Source organism: Labrus bergylta, chromosome 6 (genome assembly GCF_963930695.1).
Source record: "Labrus bergylta chromosome 6, fLabBer1.1, whole genome shotgun sequence".
Taxonomy (NCBI): Eukaryota; Metazoa; Chordata; class Actinopteri; order Labriformes; family Labridae; genus Labrus; species Labrus bergylta.
Genome location: NC_089200.1, coordinates 15,324,210 through 15,351,953, shown reverse-complemented (window position 1 = coordinate 15,351,953; position 27,744 = coordinate 15,324,210). Strand labels below are relative to the sequence as shown.

Here is a 27,744-nt window from a genome sequence, read left to right as displayed (position 1 = left end):
AATGCAGGGTTGGGAACATATAGCCTCTGAATAATTTATGTTTAGAGTTTTTCCTTGTATTTTTTTCCCCATTGCCTGTTTTTGTTTTAAGTTAAAAACCCTTCAATAAAAATATTTAAAAAATTTAAAAAAAAAAAAGAGTGAGTAGGAGTAGTGTTTGCAAAGTGACTGTTAGTAACCTTTCCTGAACTCTCGCGATAGTACGGAGCGGAAGCGTCGACTCTTCCTTAGTAGTCAACTGGAGCCGCTTATGTTGTAGAGCAACCAATAAGTGACGACAGCTTTGGACGGTAGGAGGAGAGCAAAGTGTTTGTTTTCTGTGTAAACCGTTCAACCGGGAGCTTCTACCGGTCTGTCTTCGAACCGACGTTTTTTTTTTTTTTTTTTTTTAATTATCTGTACGGCTAAAGGGCAAGTGTTTTTCATGTTGTACAATTTTCAGTGTTTGCGATTGCGAGGAGACTTCCAGCTGGCTCATCGCATCAGGTCGCTCGGAGGGTCAGAGACGACACCCTCTGCTCCTTCAGCTTCACCTGTTTAAAAATAATAATAATAATAATAATAATAATGACCGGAGAGAAGATCCGCTCCCTGCGCAAGGACCACAGGCCGAGCAAGGACGAGGATTTACTGGAGCCGGACGAGGAGGCTGCAACCGGGACGTTCACCGCCGCCTCCAAGACGAGCAGCAAGAGCAGAGCGAGTAAAATCTTCAGCAATCACAAGTTAATCAAGTCTTCATCCACACAGCAGCAGAACCAGCAGTCGCAGATTAACGCCAACACCAACACGCTGTCATCGTCAGAAGTCATCGATGACAATAACAAGAACCCCATCATCCGGACCGGGCAGGACTTTCCGGTGCATGAGTGTGTGTTTAAAGGAGATGTCCGACGCCTGTCATCGCTCATACGGACGCAGAATATCACCCAAAAGGACGTGCACGGTGAGTTTGTCAGCTTCTCAGCATCCCCCAAAATCCATTATAATGATTCCACAATTTCAAGGTCTGATGAAGCTTAGTTTTAGTCGGCTAATAGGCCATCAGTCTCCAGCAGCATGAGGAAAAGGCGAGGCTTCTCTTTGCCACTGCAGGCCTTGGGTAACTGATATCAAAATGAGAAATTGTTTGATTCCACCACTTACCACTAACCCTAACCCAAAATGTCATCACATCTGATCCTTCAGGGAAACAGGACCAAACAGGTGGCTAAGAATTACGGTTTTCAGAGGCTCCAGTCCCCTCTCTTGTGCAACTTTGAGATCCCTCATCATCTGAATTAGTCTCACGCACCCTGGAGGAGATCATCTTGGGTTTTTCCCATGTCTAAAAGACAGGGGTTCTGTTGGGAGACTGATAGGACCTCTCCTGCAGTGCAAAGTCTGATCAGATAACATAACTTAACACCACCGTGTTTAAAGAAACCCTCCCCTGAACTTTACAAAAGCACAGACTTGTTTTGTTCCGGTTCACGTGCCAAAAAAAAAGAAAAAAAAAAAGGAGGTGACCTGTAGCCTGCTTGAGCTCAGTGTCAGCACTGGAATGTGGTTTGTTCTGCAGGTAAAACCTGGTGTAACAAAACCTGGTGTCAAACAGGACTTCTGCCTCCTGCTGTGTCATTAGGAATGTAACTTTTGTCATTTCAAAGATTTGCTCAGTGTGTTGAAGGTTTGTTTGTCTCTGTAGCAGCAGTTTGTGTGTTTATTGGCACATTTGATAAGCTTCCACTGGATATGGACTAAAACCTGAATTTCATCGATGTCAAAAACCATCAGTAGAAAATGAGCATGAAGCCACCACTAGCCGTATCATTGATTTTTCAGATAAATATTTTTTGAAATAATAATCGTTTATAAAATCTAAATATAGTTATTTAGTTGCTTCTCTGTCCTTGTAAGTTTAACTAATTTCATTTCATTGATATTAACAGTAACACACGGAAAGTTCTCACACTGGAAAAAAAACTAAACAGAATTAAAACAATTTAATATCAAAACTGATACTTGTGTTATAGATTCTTAAAAGTTATGGAACCTTTTATATCTAATACTGGAGAAAGAATCGCAACACAACCCACTGAGAGCAAGGACTGGCTTATCCAGAGTGAGACAAACACAGATATTTTAAAGGAAAATTACTTTAAGTAAGCAAATAAAATTCACTTCACCTCAACTAAATCTGGGTTGACGGCCAAAGTTTCAGAGACAGATATATCACAATTTCAGGGGGAAAAAATTGAAAGAGAAACCTGACCTGCAGGTAGGATTGATGGAGTCTCAGTTGTACCACTGTCCTACCTTTGTAGTTTATCACAATGTAAAGTGGAACCGCTGGCAGATCCCCAGTTTGTTGTTTCACCCTCATCAGGGCTTCTACAGGGCAGGCCCTCTTTACTTTGGATACCTTCCCACCACTCCTCTCCTGGAAGAGAAGCCTGAAGGAGCTGACAGGGCATGTTGGCTTCCTCTTGAGGGATTTTCCAAAAGCTTATGAGGCACATTTGACATCCTGGGAAGGAAAACCTGAGTTTATCCAAACCTGGCTTAAATGTTACTTTCCCTAAATGTATTTCTTACTATTCAGTGTTTACTTCATGGTTCTGAATATGCAATGCAGTCAGTTAAATTCCTTCTTTTTGGAGGGTGGTGAGTGGGTGCCGAAGGTTAATAGACTATAATATTGCTTGATACGGTTGGAGCACAAAAAATACTTACCATGTCATTTTGAATTTAGTGGATTCTACCTCCCAGTTTAACCATCTAACTGATTCAGAGTGTGACAGTGCTTGTCACAGACTCTCCTCTCTTATTGTGAAAATCAAATGCAGTCCACGACCTCATTGTTTTTTTTGCTCTTCCTATAGGAAACACACCGTTGCATCTGGCTGTCATGATGGGGCACAAAGGTGAGTCATTTTCCAAAGATTCACCTCCATGTGCTTTATTTTCCTCTCTCTCTCTGTCTCTGCATTTTAAACAAATCTGTCTGCGACTCTACGTGTTTTTATGTTTTCAAATTTATTTTATTTTGTGTGTTTGTGGGTGTGTATCATTTAGATGTCTTTGTTTTTTGTGTGTGCATTTGTCCGGCTAAGCACCACTACCAGACATTTGTCACAGACCGCTACACGAATCCCAGACATCAAAATTCTCTTGCATGAATAAAGAGGTTTGGTTTGTTCATTATAGCCATGATGAAAACTGAGATTGAGCAAGAAAAAACAAATCTTTTTAATACAATTATAGAAATTATCGGAACAGATTTAATTAGTGGGGATTAGGTACTGATGATTCTCCAAGAAATAGGATCCCCTCTGCGGCTACGGTCTGAGAAATGTTCCACCTCTGGTTCAATGGGTTTATATCTGGCAAATGAGATCATTAGTGCAGAGATTAAACATTTAATTTTCAGGTTCCACAATATTTGTTTTTTACGCTGTTATTTATTAAAGAGTTACTTTTATATTCATAGTATTTATTTATTTATTTTTTGTTGAGGGGGGGGGTGTCTTGTGATGGAAATGGCACAAAGCATTCTCTTTTGGCGTGTTTCACACTAATGATACAGCACTGAGTATTTAAAAAAAACAACAACTTGAACATCAAAGTGGTGCAAGTTGTGTTTTTACAAATCCTAGCAAAACAATCTGTCATCTTAATTACGTATGTCATGATGTCAAAGCTTTGTAGAAGTTGTTTCATGGATTTGTTTTTAGCTGAAAGCATGTGCATCAAATATTAATGCACTGCCCCTCAGTGAAGCGATGCCTACATTAAATATCACACGGAGTCTTCAGAACATGCTTTTGAAAAATTAATCCCCCTGTTTTTTGCAGCCGGCTCATAGCAAAGCATATAGGGTTACTTATACTGCACGTTCCTGTTTGTTTAGTGTCTCTCATTCGAGCGCAGGTTTCAATTGATTTCACATTGACAAAGTTCAGTTCCCTTCGCACCCGCGTGTGTGTGAAGGCCCCGCTGCTGCCTATTGGTAATTCAGACTGCAAGGGACCAAGTGTAGTGGCGGATGGGACGCTATAGAATCGATTGTTCTAATGAGGTTGCCTATCTCCTGACTGAGCAGCCTCCCCGTCCTCCAGGGACGCTCAGGCCAGACAGGCTGAAGGCTACAGCATGAGATCATAGTCAGGGTGTGGCTGGTCTGATGGGATGGAGAGGACAATGCTGTTGTCTGTACAGCTGAATGTCTGTGTGATTTACAAGGCTGCGAATGACCGTATCTTTGACGCTGTTAATTTGATTTAATCTGTTGTACAGGTAAGACATAGTACTGTGTAACAGCACAATTCACGTCTTATAAATGGGGTTCTGCCAATGCAAATGACATACAGGACTACATACTTAGGAGAGAGCATTAGTATTGTTATTGCTACGCAGAATTATTTTGAGAAAATTAATCTTCCCCGGCTCTCTTGTGAAGGTAACAACTGAGCACATCACATCAAACCATAATGCTTTATCCACGCTTAATATTTCTTTGAGGAAAAATCTATCATGCTGAGCGTCCACTGCTATTACAGGGACATTTTTTGTGCTGCTGCTAAATCTAAAAATTATTTCTGTGAACTAAGAATCTGCTATCTGTTATTTTCTCTGTTTAGGACTTGAGATATCTCAGACCTTTTCATATGTTTCTCCTTGTCCGACCAAAACTCCACAACCCAAATATAGAGAGCTTAAAACAATATAAGGAAAAGAAGAGGTGAATGTGTATTGTAAAAGTTATGAGCAAAGGATTTTTGGCAATTTTTTGATTTAAGAATGACATAAACATTTCAATAAAAGAAAAGGCCTAATGGGCTTCGTCAATACGTCTGTCAATTCTTGAGAAACAGTCTATGAAGTAAGCAAATATATTTCAAACTAAGACAGGTTAATAAAACCAACCAACCACGAGTTACTTTTTCTATTAATTAAATACTCTTTATATGACTCATAATTTGAAGCAACTGCTGAATTCCTCTGCTTGAAATGAAACCCTGAAATACAGTAAATTATACGGTTTCACCACTCATTTAACAGTTACACCACGGTCAGAGTTCTATACATGACACCGTAATCTCCTGAAGAATTTTACCTGCCGTGTCCTCAAAGGAAAGACACTATTTCCCCCCCCCCCCCAGAGGTTTGATATCAGCTCCCATTGCTGCAAAGGTAACACCAAGAGAAGAGAGAATAAATCTAGTGATCAGTGGAGCCTATGAGCCAGCCCAGGACAGGAAAAGTCTTCATCTGATAGGCCAAAGTGCAATTTTAAAAGGCTGTCCCTATAGAACAATAACCAGTTAAAGCAAGAGTGGACATTAGACTCTCATAATGCACACAGTAACCACAATTCTGTCTTGAGAAAAAAACAACATCAGTAACCTCAGGAACTGTGCCAATGTTGTTCCTCAACTCCTGTTTGATTCGGTCACTGAGTGTGTGTGATCGATGGAAAGGAAGTGAGTGAAAAAGCCTGTTTACAGATGTACCCAGCCCAGATGAGAATGGGTGGTGATGTCGGGGTTTTAACAACCCACAGAGCCTCTTAACAAGCGCTCCATCTGTAGCCAATGCACGCAGTGAAGCATTAGATTAGCACTTTATTTCTCCATCCCAGCGCTGCCTCTCTCATTCCTCTGTTGAAGTAGTAAGTGACTAGAGCAGCACCTCTGTACACCTCCTGCATGTGCAATCAACCCAGAGACCCAGAGGGAGAGTTCTTTTATCAATACTTTCACCACTGCATGCCAGGTCGAATTGGAAAGCCAGCCAAGCTAATGAGTTATAGGCTAAATGTTAATGTATCCAGGCGGCTCTCTTTTTCGATTCAAATGAGTGAGCTGAAGTTTGATTATTCTTTTTCAGCTTCCTACACGAAAAGTACAGAGAAGCAACAACTACAAAAACTACAAATTACATTTGATTAAAGTAAATGTATTGCAGGACAAAGAGCTTTAAAAATAAAATAAAAATACCCAAAAAACTGATTTTCATTTTTTTGTGGAGGAAGTTATACTTTATTTTTGTTATCTGTGAGTACTGAATGAAAGGAAAGAAAATGATTTCAGAATAGGCAGATGACTTGTAAGGTATGGTCCCTGCTGCTACTGGTTAAGGGAATCAATTCCCAACCAGAGCCAGTTGGGTACCCCAACCAGAAACTATTTAAAAAAATCTATTAATTGTTTTAATTATTTTCAAGCAAAGATGCCTGATATTCTCAATCAAATGGAATTGTCTGGAGATGAATCAAAAATAATTCAACCCTAAGTAAAGGCCCTTTGTATAATGCCTCTTCTCTTTAAACTGGTATTTCTACAATGATGTAAGTGTAGATGATGTTAATTAGTAGAACACAAACTGTTAAATGAGAAAGCATCTTTACTACAGATTTATAGAATTTAAAATGGATCGTGTAAAATACCTTTTCCCATACACAGTGAGGACTCAAATCATTCCAATATTTTCATCAGTATTGTTTAAATACTCAAAGCTGGACATTCTACTCCTGAAAGGCTAAGGTCCGACCACAGGCTAGCAGATTCACTGTACAGGACACTTGGCCTGGCTGTTCCCTCCATGCTTATGTAATGTATATCTGCTGAATGTTGTCATTATTATTACACAATCATTGGATTTAGCAGGTTGATATTTAGGTCAAAGGCCCGAGGGGAGGCTTACATCGGAAAGCAAGCGCTATAGCACTCGACATCAACCTCTGTTATCAGCAGCTCCATCCACAAGGCACGGATCACACTAATACATAAACACAGTGAGGTCTGTTTCTTTTTTTTTTTTTTGTCTGCCGATGTAAGGCTTTTAGTGAAGCACTTAGCAGTTACATCCCCCTTTTCCTAGAGCCAGCACTGCTTCCTTATTTAATTAAAGCATGAAAAAATACGGGCAATTTTTTTTTTTTGCCAATCGTACTAAAGAAGTCACATTTCTGAGTTCAGTACTTGAAGTTGCAGATCACGCAGGAGGAGAACTGGGCAGAAGTTTAAAAGAAATCAAATTCAGACGAGTCATGAGCGAAGTCTTTGAACCTCAGCTGCTCCCCTCGTGTGATTACAAGGACTTCTCTTCGGCCTGTCTTTGTTCCTTCTCATTTTCCTTTTCCACACTTTCACCTTCAGGAAAGCTGGAGAGTACATGACCAGGATCATGTTGCTTTTAATTGTCTCTGTAAAGAATATAGCCTGAAAGCTCTATTTTTTTTTCGTGTATACCTACACTTGCTACAGCCGTATTCCTCTTTGTTGTGTGGATACAGTGTTTAATTAGGAGTTTCAAAATGTATTCCTCTCTGTCATAAAGAATGTATGAGACCCTGGCCTCTTTCTCATTAATAAAACAGATAGTGTATGTAGATCCAGATCCAGGAAGGGGGGGGAGGACTTGGTATTTTAGACTATATGACACTGGTTCTGTGTGACACTCTGGCTCTGTAGGTAAACTACTTAAGGCATTTCTTTAATAGCTTTCATTCTGATGTTTAGCATTGAAACAAGTCTGAACATGAGGGCTGTAACCAGTTTGATGACTAATAGGGTTGACTCAAAGGATTGCAATGAAAGAGTGTATGAACGGAGAGCTTCTTTGTGACTTTTGACCACTTACATGATCATTAAAATGACGTTAAAGGAAGTGTAACAGGCAGCTCTAATAAAGTTCCTTTGCTATCAAGTGAACGCCCTTCATATGCACTCAGCAGTTAGCATTTCTGCTTTACATTTGAGTGCTTTGCTGCTTTCAGGGCCTGTGACTGTCTGCGACTGTCCAATGCTGAGGCAGCGACTGGCACTGATGCCAACATTATAATGAATGATGTCAAGACAAAACTGACAGCCGAGCCGGAACACCATGGCTTCATTTTTGGCTGGCTGTAGTTTGTTGAAATGGTGCGAGTGAAGACATTTTTGTGCTGCACCCACTGCTGATCTCGCCACAGAGAAGGGGATAAAGCTTTTCGGCTGCTTTCCCACAGTTGGAATTAAAGAACAGCTCGGATAGTTTCTCTGGGTTGTCTTTTTGTTTAGTTTGACATGTAACTCCTGTGATTCCTCGCTCATTTTATAGCAGTATAGGCCCTGAAGTAGGATAGAGAGTGTTGTGTAACCATTGGTCTCATATGGCTCTGCAGTTAATGTCAGCTGTCATCTCAATCCAACACACAATCTGTCCCCATACAAGACGAGGACTGTTTTTATAACTCTGATCAAATGCTGAAGGAAACTTCTTCAGTAATTATCGCATGTTAAACAGCAGAGTGCAGTCAATAAGTGTTTCAAAATGTACTTCCAAGTCCAGTCAGATGAGTGTGTGATAAATGTGTGATCAGTAAAAACTGAGGGTGTGCAGCAGAGTTTGTGGAGAGAAAGGAAGCAGAAAGTAAAACCAGTAAAAGTGTCCTTCACTTGCTTCTGGTTGGTTCATTGCTTGAAAATGTGGCACAGTGTTGGAATGCAGTTACAATTAGTTTCTTGGGCTTGTTTTGTCACCATAGCAACATCAAAGTTGATGACAAGTAGGAGCTCATTAGTCCCCAACTTATTGAACTCCCGGGGATAGGATGTTTAAAGCTTTAAGTGTTTAAACAGGTTTGTCCACCTGTGCATGTTTGAAGCCAATTATTTTTTTCTTCTATGTGTGGCCGTTTTGTATGGGGTTGTGGAAGTTTAGAATCAGGACATCAGAAATACAAACGTGTATTTGTATTGAGTTGAAGTTTTTCCCTTTAAAAACACATTTTTGGTAACAACACAAATCTTCTGTTGAATGTATTTATTCCTCTTTATTGAAAACCAGTTTCCTCCTTTTCAGGAGTCGCACACTTTAGGCCATGAGTATGGATTTGCCCTTGTCAAAAGGGGCGATTGCTTGAGTTAACATCATCTCAGACACCTCCAGTTTACCTCAGGGAGGATTTAAATGGGAGAATCTTGTGCCAGATGTTTTGGAATTCTCTGTACAACTCACTTGCAATCAATAATCAAGCGCTCTTACAAAAAAAGACACCTGCCCACCTGTATTCTTGTTGCAGAAGGAAAGTCTGCCACAAGTCCTCAATAACATGGTTAGCAATGATAATAATGCACTGCAGACCTCGCATCAACGGTCTCATAGGTTTTTTTTTTCAGCACCACAAGTAAAGCTGGGCATGTTCATATTTTACATTCTTATGGCTGAATACTTTCAAAAGCTATTATGTGTTCTATTTTCTCTTAAGTTGTATATAACCCTCCTCTAAGCAGAAAGGAACATCTGGGATTGTTACTCGCGGTCTGAGAAGAAACTCACTAGATAGATCACTGGTTGTCACTACACCACAGATTAGCTGTTCTTATTATACAACACACACAGGTTCACTGCAGGTAAACTTCACTTTGAATGTGCTCAAGCACCATCCCTTCTTCCCCCGAATCTGCACGTAAGACTAAAAACAAACAGGCCTTTGTATTGGGATGACTGAGTCATGTTTGGAAAGCACATATTTATGTAAATATGTTTCTCTTTCCTCTCCAGTGTTGTTTGTGCTGCTGTTTTTTTTTTGTGTGCATACTTTTCATTTGTGTCTTGTTTGCCTCAGTTATGAGAAAAAATAAATAAAGCTGTTGTTCGCCCCTGATTGTCCTCTTGTCGCTCTTACAGAGTGTGCCCACCTGCTGCTGGCCCACAATGCACCTGTGAAGGTGAAGAATGCTCAGGGATGGAGCCCTCTTGCCGAGGCCATTAGCTATGGAGACCGACAAATGAGTAAGTGACTCACTGAAACTCCAGCAGTACTACCACCGCTGTAACACACTAACATGAAGTTGATGTGCTGTCCGTCAGTTTGGGTTCTTCTTCTTCTTCATCTCAAAACTGTGATGAAGGGAAGAAAAGTTCTGATCAACAGATGCAAATCAACTGTTGCCTCTGCACATTCTTCCACGCTGCTGAGTCCAGGCGAGGTCATGATGCAGGCCTGCCTCCTTTGTGCCTCAGAGTGAGGGGACATTCCTCAAGGCCCTCTGGCTTTGTGCTCTTATGAAAGGCAATTCACTAGATGTTTCTCTCTCTCCTCATAGGCTGATTAGGTTCAGGCCCCCGTCTGGCTTTATTTTCAACCCACAGTTCACAAAAGCTCAAACTTAAATTACAAATAGGTTGATATTGTCTAAGTATTGTGCATATATTCTCAAATACATAGCTTCTGTTACATGAACTCATTTTTATTTCAGTGATATTCTCATGTTAGGTTTTACAGATACTAAGTGTGTTGAGCTAAACTGCTACTAAACTACACGCAGGCTGAAGGGCCAGTGTTATAACTATGTTACAACTATTTGTTTATTATCTTAATTGATCCTTTAACCGACAAATACTGTTATTATATCAGTCCTACCAATGTATACCAACAGGGATCTAAGAAATATGTGCCCCCATTTTGCTAGGTTGTGTGTATCCTTATTCCTGCACAAAGTACAATGTCACATGGAGACATTTATAAATCGGCTACAGTGAAGCTGAAAGGCTCATGTTAAAATCTTCAACTTCACTTTAATTGCTCGGCTGTTAGGATGAAAGAGTATGGGCTTATAAGCACAGCCACTTGGCACCAACACTAAGCAATCATACAGGGAGGCAGCTTAAAGCATCTCCATTGACTGCATCTCCTCTAATTAACTCTCTAATGCCTCTTACTTACCTTAGCAGGTTTACAAGTGTTTCTATTGACTCTAGCCTCTAATGGAGTACCATTTTTCGGTACAATTGTCAGTTCCTCCTCACCACGTCTAGCTTGCACAGACCGCCATGTGATGCAACTGCATGACACATATTGTGTTTGAGTTAAGAGCACACCTTTTACTTTTTTACCTCTTGGAAAAAATCTGGCTACAGTCTTGTGTCTGGATATTGTTCAAATCAATATTAGAAATTACATAAAATCTCAAATTAAAATATTGTAATATATAGGAAATAATGATTTGCACACTTACAATAAAGTGATTCAGAGACCTTAAAGAGTGTAAGGTTAGAGGGAAGAGGACTGCAGCCATTTTTCACTGAATCAAAAACTCCATCACTGAAAGGGACTGTCATTGCTGTTTGACCCTCTTTGTTTTTTTTTTTAACGTTGCTCTAAAACACTGATAAGAGCCCCTTTGTGACAGCTAATCTAGGCCATGCTGAGTCTGCAATTTATAGAAAGATAACACTTTGTGTTCCTTCCATAAACGTTAACCTGGCTACCTCAATGTCATAAAAGAGGAACGTTGCTGAAGGAAACTCTGACTGTTTCCTCCATTCAGCACAATAAATGTGGAGTTATGTTAAAGGCTTTACCCTGCAGAGCCCTGCCTGGTTAGATATTCAGTTTGAGCTGAGTCAGTGTAAGTCAAGTCTGTGAGGTAATCAAAACATGGGAGCTTTGTTTGAGTTATTGTAAGGCAAAACGTCCAGGCCTGGAAAGTGCTGAAAATGAATAAAAAAAATCACATATCATTATCCAACTAAAGCAGTGTGCATTGCAGTATTTGGCAATATATTTATATAAAGCTGTCTTTTTTTAAAGCGAACATTTTGTTGAATGAGATGAATAAGAAAAATACTGTGTCATTTTTAACTTCTGTTCTGGGCTAATTTCCATTGATGTCGTCCCATATTGTGTTGGGATTTAATGTATTTGTCACCTGAGCTGTGTTACAAACAGCTTTTCATTTGAACAAGGAAGCACAAATGTGGCTCAGAAATAGATTTTATCATTTTGTTTTGCTCACTAAGAGCTATTTCTGTCCTCCACACAGCTGGGTTGTCAGCTTCAGGAGCTTGTTAAAAGGGTGTCACAGTCGAGTTGGTGTTTATTAGTCAGGGAACAGCTTGCTTGCTTTCGCTGATTCTTGCCTAATTCTAAAATTACAAACAACATATAAAAGAAACATTTTAAAACACAACCGATGAAGAGATCTTGTGTCTCCATGTCCTGAGGTCATGTGACATTAAAACCAATGATTATCTCTCTTCATGTTTTGTGAACACAGTTTCATTTGGGCTGTGTTTAGAAAATAATAGGAAGCTTTGCTCCTATTAAGGTGTTATTCTCTAACAGTCAAAGATGGGAAATTGGCTTTTACAGTACAGCCAGTGAACAGCAGCATTTCAGTCAGTTATTATATTGTTGTCACACTGTATGTTGGTTGCTGGCCTGTAACTCGAATACTGCTGCTTTCATTGCAGAGTGATGTCATTTTCCATTAAAACTGAGAGGGTTACATGAAAACAATTTGTGGTCCATGTTTGTGACTAGAAGTCGGAGGAGACCAGATCCCCCTTAAGTATTTTTCTTTTTAAAAGCTGGTAGAATTGATTTTAGAATGATATTAAGAGCACTGCATTCCACATGTTGTGGGTTATCTTCATTTAATTTGACTATTTTGACTCTTTTTTTTTTTTTTTTTTTTTTTTTTTTAATGTCTTGGATAATGTATTCACCATGGCCTATTAAGTTGAAGCATCACTATAATCAGATGTCCTTCTAGCTGCTGCCTGTTGTGCATTTCCACACTACATACCTGTGTCAATCAATACTTGTGGTTTCAGATCTGTGCAGCAGCAGCAAACCTCCAGTTAGATCTCAGGCCTGAATTGTTCAAATGGAAGCTGTGTTGTCGCGGTAGTGATTTTGATGCAAAATTGTCCTGAAGCTGCCTCTTTTCATTTATGTGCAGGGGTAAAATTACTGAGATCACTCGCCTAATTACTGCCAGGACGGTGCCCTAATCAGTATCTGGGTGAGTTAGCGCCAGCATGGAGAGCCAGTTCGGGTTAGCGTTAAAGCCATCAGCGTCAGTCTCTCAGCCTGTGTTGGCTGGGTGGTCTGTGGCCAGATGGTTGGATTGCAGTTTTTTTTTTTTTCCTGGTCCCACTGAGAGGCAGCGAGGATCAGGAGGAGCCCCGTCCAGAGCTTGTCCACACTCATTACTAAGCCGGGCCGCAGAGACACCCTGGTCCTGTACTTGTGTCTGTCTCAATTGGCGCGTGTGTCGTCATGTGTATCCATGTGTGCGTGCCTGAGCTTTCATTTGGCCTTATTTTACCATCACTGCCCCCTCCTGTGCTACCTCATAGGGAGCAGCAGTAAGACAATGTGAAGAACATGTTTGTGTATGTTGACTCACCGCATGGACGGCAGGAGCTAGCTAGGCTTATGATGGTGGCATACGTCCACAAAGCTCCTTGTCACATAAAATGGGTGTGAAAGCAGATTTCTTTCTTTTTTTTTCTTACTGTTTCCATTAGTTTATTAGTGGCACAGTCATGTCATCATTTAATCCCCATCTGGCATTATCAAAGCTGCACAATTATGTCAGTGAGTAATGCACTCCCCCCTATAAACAACAGCAACTAGCCATGAAACAAATGCCTGCTGGTTGGGTGTGAATCCTCCTATTTTTCCACAAACATGACAATTTCTCGCAGCCAATAGGCTAAAGAGCTTTGAATGCTTGTTAATGTGACCCGCCATGGTTAAAGTCTCTGCTGCGAGCTTGTCTCTCCCCTAGGTCATTAAGGAGGTTAAAGGCGCAGCTCATTAGATGGCAGCTCCGTATCTGGCTGGCTCGTTCCCTTTGAACTTCCTGGTACGTTTTGATCCCTGCAGGCGGCGTGCGGAGATTGGTGCGATGCAGGCGCGAGTGTCCCATCTGGCTCTGGGAAGTCAGCACATCTCTGAGCCTAAAGCCGTCGTTACTGTGAACTGCGTGATCTGTGCCTTTAGCATGTGTCATTGTTGCTCGGATTAGCATAATGAGGCTGCTCCTGTGATAATGGAGGTGACTTCCAGTGGATTCATACAGAAAAGATGTGCTCCTGTAAAATTCAAACCACAGCCCATATGATGAGTAAGAGAGGCAAAATCAGAACTGTCCCTTATCTGCTTAATTCATGTAGCTACATTTTTTTTATTTTTGTGATATGAATAAATAAAGTTCTTGTCAAATTTTGGATGATTTAGGTGGATAAAGGATGATCCAGCAATAAGAAGTGCTGCCTGCTCACACTCTTTCATTGCCTTCTTTCATTATGTTAACATTCTTACTCATTGTTTTAACATCAGTTAGGAGCGGCTTCTGTCAGTGTGCAGGACAACTCGTCACGGTTTAAGGAGACTGGCTTGCATGTCATGTAGAGAAGTTTGCCAAAAATCAAGCAACACAGTGAAAAAAAAAAAGTTGTTGATGACATTTCTAAATGTTCATCTTGGATAAAGTGTTAGAATCAGATGCAGTAAAGCAAAATGTTAATCAAAGAAGTTCACTTTTAGATGTTAAAGTAGGGAAACAAATGGCAGTTCTCCATTCAACTGTTCAACAGTTTTCTCTGGAATAAAAAAATCTCTTCAGCCATTGCTTTTCTTTCCTAAGCTGCTGAAAGCTCGCTTTACTGTTCATGCTTTTGGTCTCACTTGTCTTTCTTCTTCATTCTTCTCCTTTTTGTTTCACTGTGCCTTTCAGTCACAGCACTACTGAGGAAGCTGAAGCAACAGTCCAGGGAGACTGTGGAGGACAAGAGGCCCAAGCTGCTGAAAGCCCTTAAAGAAGTAAATGCTTTTTTTAAAAATGTGATCGTATTATCAGTGTTGCTCCTTTTGTCTTAATGCTTTGTTTTTTCTGCTCATCAGAACCTCCTACTTCTCATTCTTTTTCATTGCATACAGCTTAACAAACTACACGGTCATATATACAAATATCCCTAGATCAGTCAAGTTTTCATTTCCATATGACTGTCATCACAACAAAGCAAAGCCAGGAGGGACACACACTCACACATATACAGTATACAGACACAACATTATTACCTTGACACATTTAAAGTTGTGAGGTTTGAGCCTAAGTGACACCTTGAAGTGCTATTACAGCTGCCTGGTCTGACATCATAAGTACACACACACACACACACACACACACACACACACTGTAAACAAGTAGCTATTGACGACATCAAAGTCACAGTTATTATGCACAGATTTATTTTGCAGCTGTCTGCCTATATGTTCAACATACACTTACATTTAAAATTGCCATGCACTTAAAGGCATATATGCTTTTCAGAACATATGTATGTCATAGTCATCTGGCGGTTTTAACTCCCAGGTCAGCTGTCAGCTCCAGGTCAGAGGTACATTTAGCGTGGTTTAGTGGATTTCCACCTTGAGCCTTAATGTACAAGTTGTCATTAATTTGCTCGAGTCAGTCATGGCAGTGAGGGGATGTATTTCTTCCTGGATGATGATGATGACGTCGATGAGCCAAGGATGAGATTCTTTTTAAGCTTCATCAGCATGACATCATTATTAAGAGGCCAGATTGAGACCATCAGTTGAGATGACAAAAGTCTGTTGGTGCCTTCCAGACACCTCACAGGATAATCAGGCAGTCAAGCCTCCTCTGCAAGCGGAGAAGCTTTGCTAAATAATCTGGATTTCTCTTCTTCAAGTTTGTAAAATTAATAAAGCTTTAGCATAGCTTATCTGCAGATAAAAGCCAGCTACAGAACAAATAGCCCCGTGTCTTCATCCTAATTGTTTTTAACCTCAGATTGAAATGTTGTGTGTTTGTCATTTGCAGCTTGGAGACTTCTACTTAGAGCTTCACTGGGACTTCCAAAGCTGGGGTGAGTCAAGCATCATCTCCTGCTCTCTTACTATGGAAAACATTGTTTCATAGTCATTATCGTTCCTGTAAATGGACTAGAATTTAGTCTGAAACTCCAACAAAAGTCAAGGTGTTACAGGCTGGAAAATATGATGGAATGTATCACTGTCTGTCTGGTAAGAGCACGCTGATCTCTGCACAAAGGGACCTTGACTCACATTGAGCACAGGATAAAAACAAACTCCTACTTCTCCTACACATCTTCTCCTAATCTGTCTGTTTTTATGAGTAAGAAATGTAAGCAATATCTGCATTAGTTCATTGCAGATATGTCCTGGTGGACTGTTACAGAGGACACATAGTGGGTAACAGTAGATTACATGTATTTACTGACTGGTGAAGCAGCTTTTGGTTAGTCTGCACAAGTCTGGCCCCAGAGTGTGCACCAGCTGAACTCACTGTGTGTTTGTAAATTATTGACAAGGTGGGCAAGGTTATGCAATAAAGGCATGATAGAAGAGAAATGTAAAGCAGTTGCATAATAGTAAATGGAAATTGTGAAGATGCAAAAGGCTTTGATGTGGCAACAGTTGGCAAAATGTTTTCATTTGTTTTAGGTTAGAGAGCCAAAGAGTTCTCTACTTGGAGTAGAATATGTTTCAAACCAACACACACACGGATATCATATCATCAGAGGGAGGGAAAATACATCTTTGTGCAAAAGCAACAGCAGGGGATTTTTCTATTCTATCTTAGTGTGATTGAACCTGGTGAGCTATTAAAGATGTAGCTGCCTGCAGGACTACACTTTATAGGCCAATTCTAGTCTATAGAGCTACATGCCTCCGTGGCTTAAAAGACGATGGTGATTTTCATTATTGAGTGTACTTTCTAAATTTAGCTGTTGTTTCACATGTTCTAACTGTACCTTTTCATGTTGCAGTGCCTTTGCTCTCCAGAATCCTGCCTTCAGACGCGTGTAAGATCTACAAGCAGGGCATCAACATCAGGCAAGTCCTGTCCACAAATGTGAATGTGTGATTTCTTGAGACAAAGAAAGAAAAAAGGCAGTTTTACAGCAATATCATTCCCTAAAAAAAGAAAAAAAAAATTCTTCTAGCATGGCACTTTTAACGCATTCTTATTAATATGCCATCTTTCCCTGCACATAACAACCTCTCCTCTATCTGCTCTCTGTATCTTCCTATCCTCCTCCTTGGTTAACTAGGGTGTGAAATTAGTGCCTGGCAGTATGAGCGATACCTCTGAGCACCGATCTTTTACTTCTGTGTTTCTATTTAAATCAGAGCGTTGTTGAAGGACATTTACAGTAGTGTATATTCTGCTTCTTCCCCTGCTTACAAAGGGCATCAGCAGAAATCGGTGACACTCTCACGAAGGCTGACACAACAGTGGATAGGCAGCGCGTTGACTCGCTTGTGGGGATAAATTAACACGAGGCGCTCACTACTGGGGCATATGCACACATTAACACATGGATTTTAGACTTATAACAGGGGTACATGTGCGATAAACAAGAGCAGACCTTAGCACACACAGATTCATCTATATTTGGGTATGATAACATAATACCTTCAACTGAAGACAGAAGTGAGTGCAGGCAAGGGTGTGTTTGTGTCTCTGCGTATTGTTCCTGGATGAGATATCCTTGATGTGGAGCTATTCATTATTCTCTAAAACTGCTCCAGGCTGTCTAATTTGGTATTCAAAATGCCCTCTTATTATCCTGGAGTTTCAGGGAAGGAAAAAAAAAAAAAGGGAAAGAGATACAGACAGAGAGAGGGAATGAAAGAAAGAAACACTGTCACAGCAAAGTTCATTTACATTCATGTGCTACAGTGTGTCAGGCCTGTCACACCTACCCACAGCACCTACCACTTTGTGTCTGGTCTTCACAAGAAACATCAGTGATTCTCTTTGCTGTCATGCCTCGTTCCAGGACTACAAACTTTATCAGAGTTGGGGGGGGGGGGGGGGGAATCTTGAACCGCACGGTTGGTCTCCCATGGCAATGATTACCATAAACATTGTGTGTAAACTTTCAGAGCAAATGTGCAATGTCCATCACACTATTTTCCCTACCGCCTATGTGTGCAAGTGTCTTGCATTTGGCCAGTGTTAAACTGGATGAAGCTCTATTGCTGTCATACTATTTCCCTTTTCCTGCTGTCTCCCTTTTTCAACTGTCTAATTTCCCACAATAAACCTAATCTCAGTATGGGCATCTTTGTGCGTCTGTTTTTGTACAGATTGGACACTACCTTAATAGACTTCTCAGATATGAAGTGTCAGCGTGGCGACCTCAGTTTCATCTTCAACGGTAACGCCATCCCCTCCGAGTCCTTCGTTGTGCTGGACAACGAGCAGAAGGTCTACCAGCGGATACACCATGAGGTGAGCGAGACACTGACATCAGACTTACAGACTACAGACTCACTTGCACCTCCTGAAGTCTGCAGCGTGCATCACAACCAACAGACGATTCTTTCATCTCAAAATCATCTACCAAGTTCTTTGTTGATTCATTGTTTGAAAAAAAAAAAAACACGTCAGGAAATAGAGAAAATTGGCACCATTATTTCTCAGAGTTATACTCAATATGTCCAGGTGCCTTGTATAGACCAACGCACAGGTTAAAGGTCAAATGTGTTAAATGAGCTTGAACAGATCAAAGCAGCATTTGCTCACATATTAAAGGTCAAAACTGGCACACTTTCTGTTGTGTTTTTTTTTTTTGCCTTGAAAAGGATTTAAGAATATTTTTAGATTACGAATATTTGAATATGTTTTTTTACTTAATCATTCTTCTGCATCGTAAAACTTTTGGTTGAAGAGAATAACAGATGAGCAGTTTTTGCTCTTCTCAGTTTTATCAGTAGTAAGCTAGATGTGTGATCCTAACCCCATGTTGTACATCTCCTATAAAATATATATATATACAGTATATATGTAACTAGAAATATTAAACAGAAGACTTATCACACACCACAATTTCGCACATCTCTTTTTTTCCCCCGGTACTAAAATTCCATCTATGCTGTTTGCTGTTAAAAACTCCATTACGTGCCTTTTTGTCTTCTCTTCTCTCCTGACTCGTGTCTGAGTGCGTTCAAAAAGTTAGTTACATTTTTTAGAATTCTCATGAATAGATAAATCCTTTCACTGAGTTTCTACGGCTGTGTTGATGCTTCTGTTGGTTTCCTAATACTGTCCTGTGTGTGTGTTCAGGAGTCAGAGATGGAAACAGAGGAGGAAGTGGATATTTTGATGAGCAGCGATGTGTATTCTGCCACGCTCTCCACTAAGTCCATCACCTTCTCCAGGGCGCAGACCGGCTGGCTGTTCAGAGAAGACAAGACGGTGGGTGTCAGTGGTTGTAGTTGATTTGTTGTTATCATCATAATTATTATCCCCACTGTCACTGCTTTCTAAAGATAATATGTGTTTGATCTGGAAGGAACAAAGACTGTTGACACATTCTTAACTTTTTCTGATTTTAAAAACAAAAGTGATGAAATATTTTAAATACTTGGCAGTTCTCTGATATTTTGCTGGATGTGTTTAAAAGAACCAAAACATGAATCTCTCTACTCCTTTCACATTACTATTAACAGATCTAGAAACTTATTTTTCTTTTTTTAAACTCTTCTTCATGTGTTTTTGGCCATAACTTATAAATCTGAATAAATCAGAGAAGCGTCAGGTTTTTTTGGTTTCCCCAAAATGGAACCATAGGCGATAGGCTCATAGTTCATTGAATTAGTTAATTTGGTATGACTTGTTGTCATCTCGCTCCTTTTTTTTCCCCACACAAGGGAAGATGTTGTCTTATCTAACGTTTTCCTCTCTCCAGGAGCGTGTGGGGAACTTTCTGGCTGATTTCTACTCTGTGAATGGCCTGGTGCTGGAGTCCAGGAAGAGGCGGGAGCATCTGAGCGAGGAGGACATCCTGAGGAACAAAGCCATCATGGAGAGCCTGAGCAAGGGAGGGAATCTCATAGAGCAGAATTTTGAGGTGAGTCAGGAATCAAATATGGCCGATTATCACTTGTCATTTGGGTAGTGTGATGGGAGTAGAAAGGAGGCTATTTCACCAGAGAATCAAATTAACAGCCCCCTCAGTCATTACCTAAGATGTAATTCAAGGGGCCACATGCAGCACACATCCCCAAACATCCTGCTTCCATGCTGAAACCATCATATTCTCCTGCAATGCCTCCTGTATGTGTCAGATTCTGCTTACAATCTGTACTTCAATGATGTTCACGTCATGTACTGAAAATAGAGCCCTTTCTCACCAAATTGTGTCATGAACTTTGGAAGCAGACAAACTAAAACTAGGAACAAAAAATACCCTTCCTATGTTTAATATCAAAGTCTGTCCCTCGTCTTCAATAGTCATACCAGTGGCATTTGGTTATTTCTTGTAATATGATGAAGCAGTTCCTGAGTTGCACTTCCTACAGCATGTGTGTTTGATCAATCAGTGGCATTCAGTCCTACCAACTTGGACCAGATAGTCCATTAGCCATCAGAAAGTACAACATGCATGTAGAGAAGGAACTTTTTTTTCAGTACAGCTCTAGTTGCCTAAAATGTTTCTTGTACCGCAGTTAAGGTCCTCCTGGTGTGAGTGAGATAGGTACATATCAGCATATCCCGTCCTGTTTGCTTTTGTACAGGTTCAATCAGGCCGTTTCCTGTTACAGATAGTGAAAGACATTCAGGTTTTCAAATGAGTGTTTGGATGTTTTCTCAGCATACAGTAGAATAAAGGATGGTAAGTATTGTGTTGCTGAAAACAAAAAAACAAAAAAATGCTCATTTATAGTTTTTAACTTAAACAGAAAAAAGTAAGGTTAAGTACCAAAATGTGGATGAACATTATGTTTACTTACACCTGCAGCGTAACCACCAGTCCAGTCCTGAAACTGTCCTGTCCCGCTGGAACCTTGGGGTAGGACATGAGTCTCAGACTAAATCAACCTCACAGTTCCCACTGCCTTATCTATCAAAGATAGATCCTGTAGAGCCAGCATGGACTTCCTGTCAGACTCTGTCACTCAAATCTGCATGTTTTTTTTTTTTGTGTGGGAAAGTTCCTATCTGACTCCCCCATGTTGTCACTTTGATATTTTACTTGGTATTGACATGGAGGCAGAACCACCAGCTCCCTGACACTGTTTATTGTGAGACAGCTCAACCCCACCCTTCATCCACCATGCATGGATATCAGTCCCTGCACTGCTGCCTAGTGGTGAAAGCTACACAGCTGCACTTAATTCACAGGGATGACTCTCACACTCACCATCCCCTAAGCACAGTATATTCCAGAGTTTGCTTTCTAAGCCTTTGTCTAAACATTGAACAGAAAGCCAGCTGCACAGCAAAGACAATGCCTCTCAACACTCAATAGATGTTTTTATGTAGACTCCCCCCTTGTTCTGCGCTGGGCCTTGTGTCATCACAGTGTCCTCTGTTGTCTGTCAGTCTATTTACACTTGTTTGAATCAGTGCCCACTCATGGTGAAAGTGAACCGGCTGTGTTTTGAGGGTGTTGATGTGGAAATAGTTTCTCCTCCCACCCTAGAGGGTAGGCAGTGAGAGGAAAATAAGCAGCTGCGGTGACGTAGCTGTGTTTACCACAGCAAGGCAGGCAGGTCAGCTTTGTGCCTGTGGACACAGGGGAAGCGCAGGGGAGGATTTCAGAAAGAGCTTGACACTATTGATCAAATGGATGAAGGCTAAAACCCCTGGTGCCATGGAATGATGGAGGGGCAGGACCGACATACCAGCACATCGGTGCCTCGGCAGGCTGTGTGTACTCTGTCCTCGTCACAACAACACGCCAGAGCCAATACACACTGTGTGAAAGAGAGCTCTTAATAAGACCAAAGCCCACAGTGAAAACTCCAAAACACTTCTGTCATGACTGCTGTGCTAGTGGGGATGAAGATTTTGTCTCCGTTTTTATTCGCACTACAAACAGCCGACTCTTGGCAAAGTCAGGTGTCCCATCAGCCGCGCCATTCATCCCCATTATTCTGCCCTAGTTATCTTATTTAATTTAACCATAGCTTGCAACAAACTGGCAAGAACAGCAGGTTCATTTTAGGAGAAAGTCCATTTTAGGAGGAACAGGAAATAGCTCATCCCAGTTCAGACTCTGTGAGAACAGACTGTCGCATCCTAAAATAAACTGTCGCTGAAGGAGAACTCCACAGCTCAGTCGGGAAGACCAAGCTGAGTCATTTTCCTGAGGAGGTTTAGATGATTTGATATCATCATCTTCCCTCCAAAACACCAAGAGAAGGAATAAGGAAAGGAAGGTTTTGTTTTTTCGGGAGAATTAACATAGTTTGTCTTTAGTTCCATCAACCACACGTTTTAATAACTGGAAAATAATCTTTTCTGTAAAGCCGAGTAACATTGGGCCTGCTTTTAATTCTGAATATAGTGATTTTCCTGCAACAGTTAAAAAAAACCCTGAGTCTGAAAAGCAAACATTCATGTTGAGCTGAGGGTACATGGAGGCTACAGCTCAAGTTGATATCCACCTGTTATCCCCAAATTGACTTTTAGGTTTTATCTAACCAGATATATATATAGATGTAGTAGGGCCCTCTACTGGCCGGGGCTGTGCATGTCACTGCACATTTGGAACAAAGATGGGTTAAGCTTAATGTTAGACTATTCTCTGTTAAAAGACTCATCAGTTTTAGTTTTTTCCATCAGTGCCAAATTCACTTTTTGTCAAGGTTTGACTCTGAGGAAGACGCAGTGCCTCGAAAATGTTACTCCTTTGCGCCCCAAAAACATTAGGTTTAAATGATTCATGTGCTCCAGGACTTTCTTTGAATTCTCCCTGAGAGACGGAGTCCATTGATTTATAATTTGAACGTATTAGGTCCTTCTCTGAGAGCACCGACTCTCATTTGCGGAGCAGCTGAAGCGCAAGAGTTTCCTTCTACTTACATTTTTGTCTGTACCATAAAGTCACATCGTTTAAAAGATAAGTCTAAGGTCCAACCTTTGTCTCTGTCTCTTTGCTCCACAGCCAGTGCGGCGGCAGTCTTTAACTGCCCCTTCTCCCAACACTATATCCTGGGAAGAATACATCACTGCTGACAATGGAAAGTAGGTACCTTCATCTCTGACCACCTCAATTTGAGAATTTCACAAGTCGAACCAGACCACCAAGGAAAATAATGTAACTGACATCATAGACATATATTTCTGAGTGAAGAAACTTCTCCTTTTAAACAAACCTCTATTTTATTATACCTCCCAAAAAGCCAGAAGTCAACCTGTAATAAATAGTAATCATAATTTATAAAGATTACAGATGGTTAAAGTATAGTTATTTATTTATGTAGTTTGTTTGGATTTTTTTTAAAGAGTGAGTGGGGAATGATATGCGGGAAAGGAGCACCAGGTCGGATTTGAACCAGGGCCGCCCCCCGCTTTGAGTACCACAGCCTCTGTACATGGGGCGATCACGATAGCCAATAGGCTACCGGCTCCTTTAGTTATTTATTTTATGTTATCATATACATTGTAGACTACAGTCGATGCAGATTTGTAAGAAACCTGTGTCTGCTGAAATGTGCGTCTCGAAATGTTAAATCTCACACTTTGAGGTCTTGTTGGGTAACTGTCAAGAGGAAATATGACAGACATTAGATTGTGTTACTTTAATGACAATAAAATATTAGGACTCATAAATACCGTACATGATTTAAATTGGTCAAATATGACAAATGGCAGATTTCTGCAAAACGTCCTCAAGCTCTTCTAACAGTCTGATGATTCTCTCTCCCCACAGAGCACCTCATCTAGGCAGAGAGCTGGTTTGTAAGGAGAGCAAGAAAAACTTTAAAGCCACGATAGCCATGAGTCAAGACTTCCCTCTGGGCATTGAATCGTGAGTGTTCTCTTTAACTTGGCATTCAAACTGTTTTTAAAAAGGTCGCTGCCAAAATGCCCTCTAGTTCTTTCCTGCTGGCGTGTGCAAAGTGGTGGATTAAAAGGGAAGTGATTTATTTTAAGTTTTGTTTATTGGAACTGATGATTTCCTTTACATAAAATAAACTTCTTGTTTGCAATGTGTTACAGTTCTTTCCTGTGAAGTCTACAGTTATTGATTTGTGTTTATATTAGTAGAAAAATGTGTTAGTTGTTTTATTGAAATCATTTAATGTAACACAAATATCAAAAGTTTCAAAAAGTGCTCATTTATTTGCATTTCAGCCATGGGTTCATTTGTTAGTCGTCAGTAGTTAACCTGTCACCCTGTGTTCCTTGTTCTCCTTCAGGTTATTGAACGTTCTCGAGGTCGTTGCACCATTCAAGCACTTTAATAAACTCAGGGAGTTTGTCCAGATGAAGCTCCCCCCTGGCTTTCCAGTCAAACTCGGTAAGTTGATGTATATATCTTTTATGAAGAACCAAACACTGCAAGGTTGATTGGTAGAAAATAAATATATGATCAGCTAAACTAAAGGAGATGTTGAAAGGGAATTTAATATTTGCTTCTACTCATTTAAAATGCTGCAAAAATCAAACACAGTCACTTTCAAAGCATGCCCTCGTACAAGTCTAAAGATGTAATTTGTAATTCTGCTCATGCTCTTCCTGCAGACATCCCTGTCTTTCCTACAATCACAGCCACGGTGACTTTTCAGGAGTTTCGCTACGATGAGTTTGATCAGTCCATCTTTACCATTCCCAATGAATATAAGGAAGACCCCAGCCGCTTCCCTGACCTTTAACCTCTGAACCTGGAGAAGGAAACAAACTGACATCGAGGCAATTTTATGCTATAAAACACTTTTGGATTTACAACACAAAAAGTGGACAGAAAAAGCAGCTACTATGTTGTCAGCCCTCGACAAAAAGGGCACCAAGATGAACACAGTTTCACAAAAGAGATCAAAAAAAAAGCCTTCATCAGAGCGGATAGAGGCTTGCCGTGACAGAAGGGGTCAACATCTCCTCACACGCATTAAGCGTTTTGAAGGGTACACTTGAAGATTCTTTTATCTCACTTCAAATTTTTTTCAATCAAGAAGCCGAGGCAGGAAGTGCAAATATCTTTGAGCTGAGAGTCAGTACGTCTCATCAGTGAAAGGGCATTGAAGATCAAACGAGTGTCAGCTGTATGTGGGGTAGAAGAGAAAGACAGACAGCCAGTTCAGTTGATGCTATGTGTTAAACTCTCAGTAATGTTTATAAGGGAATGTGTTCTAACTGACCTGTTGTAAAGCACTGATGTGACTGTGTGACACACTCGGGAGGAATTCCACCAAAAATGACTTTTTAGGTTATTTTTCTCCCCTTAAATAGAATTTTCAGAATTCTGTTTTAGTTTTGTGGTATTCGACTTGAGATCAATGAGATAATGATTTGTATATAAACTAACTTACACTTGTAGGACAGGTGTGTAGGAGAGACAATTGCAGTGTTTTTGACACTCAATTCCTTTTCATGAACAACTTTAGATACATTTCCAAAGCTATCCTGATAAATATGATCTAGAATTCACAAAACTGAATTCCTGGTTTTATGAAATTTGTAGATTAAAAACCTAAAAATCTGTATTTGCAGAATTCCACTTATGCTGCGTGTGTGTGTGTGTGTGTGTGTGTGTGTGTGTGTGTGTGTGTGTGTGTGTGTGTGTGTGTGTGTGTGTGTGTGTGTGTGTGTGTGTGTGTGTGTGTGTGTGTGTGTGTGTGTGTGTGTGTGTGTGTGTGTGTGTGTGTGTGTGTGTGTGTGTGTGTGTGTGTGTGTGTGTGTCACTGACTTTTATGGGCATGGAGTAGTATCACTGAACTTTTGGACACTAGATCTGTTTCAGCCACTCTTCATTCAGCTGAGTGTACAGACATTGATTTAGTGATAGTCAGCCCTTAAACTTGCATCTGAATTATACTGGTTTAATAAAGACATTGCCGGAAACGTTGCAAAATGTACGGTACAACAGTTTCATTTTTGTTTTTAGTGGAAGCAAGCATAATATGTTGAGACATCTACACCTTTTGTTTCTGGCACAACAAAACAATCTTTGTAAACGATGTTACAAACTGTAAAATCAGGTTTAAAGAACAAACCTGGGGATTGTAAACTAAGTACATTCTCTCCATTTCTACACATGATGAGAACTAACCCCCCTCCCCTTCCCACACAATATGTACATACAGCTTTGTCTTTTACGTTGTCTTTTCTTTTTTCTTTTTTGTGCTGCTGATATTAATATGTCTTCTGCAAGAGGAAACGTATGGATTTTTTTTTTTTTTTTTTTAAATGTAATGTCCGATTACTTTAATTCAAGGGTTTGTTGTTTTTAACATGTTGGCAGTTCTTCTTTTGTACATACTTGTAATGTTTTAAAGAAATAATCTCTTCATTCTGCTGTCGTTTATTCATTTCACTACACAGGTTCAAGTTTATGAACCAACATCAGATGAACAAAGCAATCAATCTTTTCAACAGAGCAACAGAGAGAACAGCAAAAAAAAAAAAAGTCACTGGAGGCTGCGAGCATTGGTGTCATAGTGGGGGAAAGTTTGAACTGACAACCCAGTAGCCAAAGGAACTATACGATGTTTTTAGTAAAAGGTGAGATGATCCACAATAATTTTCAGCATTAAAAGAAGGGAATTAAACAAACAACTGATTCTAATGAAGTTATTTTAGTTGTACCTACAATTATGCTATTCTTCAATCAATTCTAATCCAATCAAAACCTTCAAAATAGAGCCGGACTATTAGCTCAGTTGAAATTTTGTGAATGCCCTATGTGTTGAAGATGACCAACTGGTATGATTCCGTCCCGTGCCGAAACAGTCAAATAACCTGTTTGATTACTGACATCATTCATTGTGTCCTCCTTACAGAAATGCAATACTAAGGTAAATCATAAACTCCTAACATACCCCTAAAAAGAGAGCAGGACCATAGCTCAGTGGACTGATCACCTTACCTTTACCATGACCTCTTTCCTGAACAATCATTAGACATTGTATGTTCATTACAACCACCAGTATGGAACCATGTGATTGTTTGAAAACTGAAAGCGATCCCATTGAAAAAGGACATCCAGAGGTCATTGAATTGAGGTCCGGCCCTGCCCTGTGCTTACAATCAATTGATGTGCTAATTCCTGAACCGTTATATCAGATGGGGTAACCTGATTTATTTGTCTTTTTTTGCCTTGATTTCAAGCTACACACATCTTGAATGTGTTTTCCATTTGTTCCAGCCAAAGGACTGGCTATGTGATAGACAGTGATAAAGATTTCAAATTCATGAGATAACTCACTTTACAGCCTCTATTTTATTTCATATTTCATAGAAAGCAATTGCTTATTTATGTATTAATAATAACAACCAACATCATAATATTCATAATATAGTGAACTTCTTTTACTACATTTGTCATTATGCTAGAGAAAAGTGAATACTTCTCTATACTTAACCTTGTAGAAAGAAACAGAAATGTGCAGTGTTTTCGGGCTTTAATGGGTCATAGGTCATCACATAATGCTGGTGAGGTTCTAGACATAATACAGTTAGCTTTGGCTGTGGTGGTGGTGCTATCTTTTCAGAGGGCCTTGAAAGGAGGGTTGTATAACTGCTGCTGCTTCTACAGTTCATCAGCTCTTTCTGATGTTGATAAAAACATTGTATGTTTTGGCTAACTTCCCTACTCTGGCACTTTCAAATAATCACCTTGGCTCATACAGACATGAGAGCTTAAAGGTTCATGTTCATTTATTACCTTATTTAGTACGAGTGTGAATTCAACATATCTAACCATTTGTTCTGCACGATTGTTCAACTTGCCGCAAGAAAATCCTAAAGCTAAATGATTTTCACTTGCTTTCTGCCGGGAGTTATCTTACAATGAGAACATTTCCATTACAAGTCACTTGGATGTTTAGCTAAAGCGACGACTCAGCTTCAACACTTTGTACAATGGTAACCAACTTGCCTCTACCAGCCCATACTGTCATGCTTATTAATAAAAAGTAACAGTATGTTTGTTAGAATTCACACTAAGGTCAAAGCAACTTGCCTTTCC

General features: G+C 40.2%; 1 protein-coding gene across 1 annotated transcript; it reads left to right on the top strand.

Moving 5' to 3' along the window:
• Positions 1-248: 248 nt before the first annotated feature.
• Positions 249-26,067, top strand: LOC109987959 (ankyrin repeat domain-containing protein 13C). Its single transcript, XM_065955811.1, has 13 exons — positions 249-946; positions 2,865-2,906; positions 9,658-9,762; positions 14,502-14,587; positions 15,615-15,660; positions 16,585-16,651; positions 17,912-18,056; positions 18,891-19,022; positions 19,516-19,677; positions 22,720-22,799; positions 23,488-23,586; positions 23,978-24,078; positions 24,303-26,067. The coding sequence occupies exons 1-13, from the start codon at positions 568-570 to the stop codon at positions 24,431-24,433; spliced, it is 1,575 nt and encodes a 524-aa protein (XP_065811883.1). The 5' UTR covers positions 249-567; the 3' UTR covers positions 24,434-26,067.
• The last annotated feature ends 1,677 nt before the right edge of the window (positions 26,068-27,744 follow it).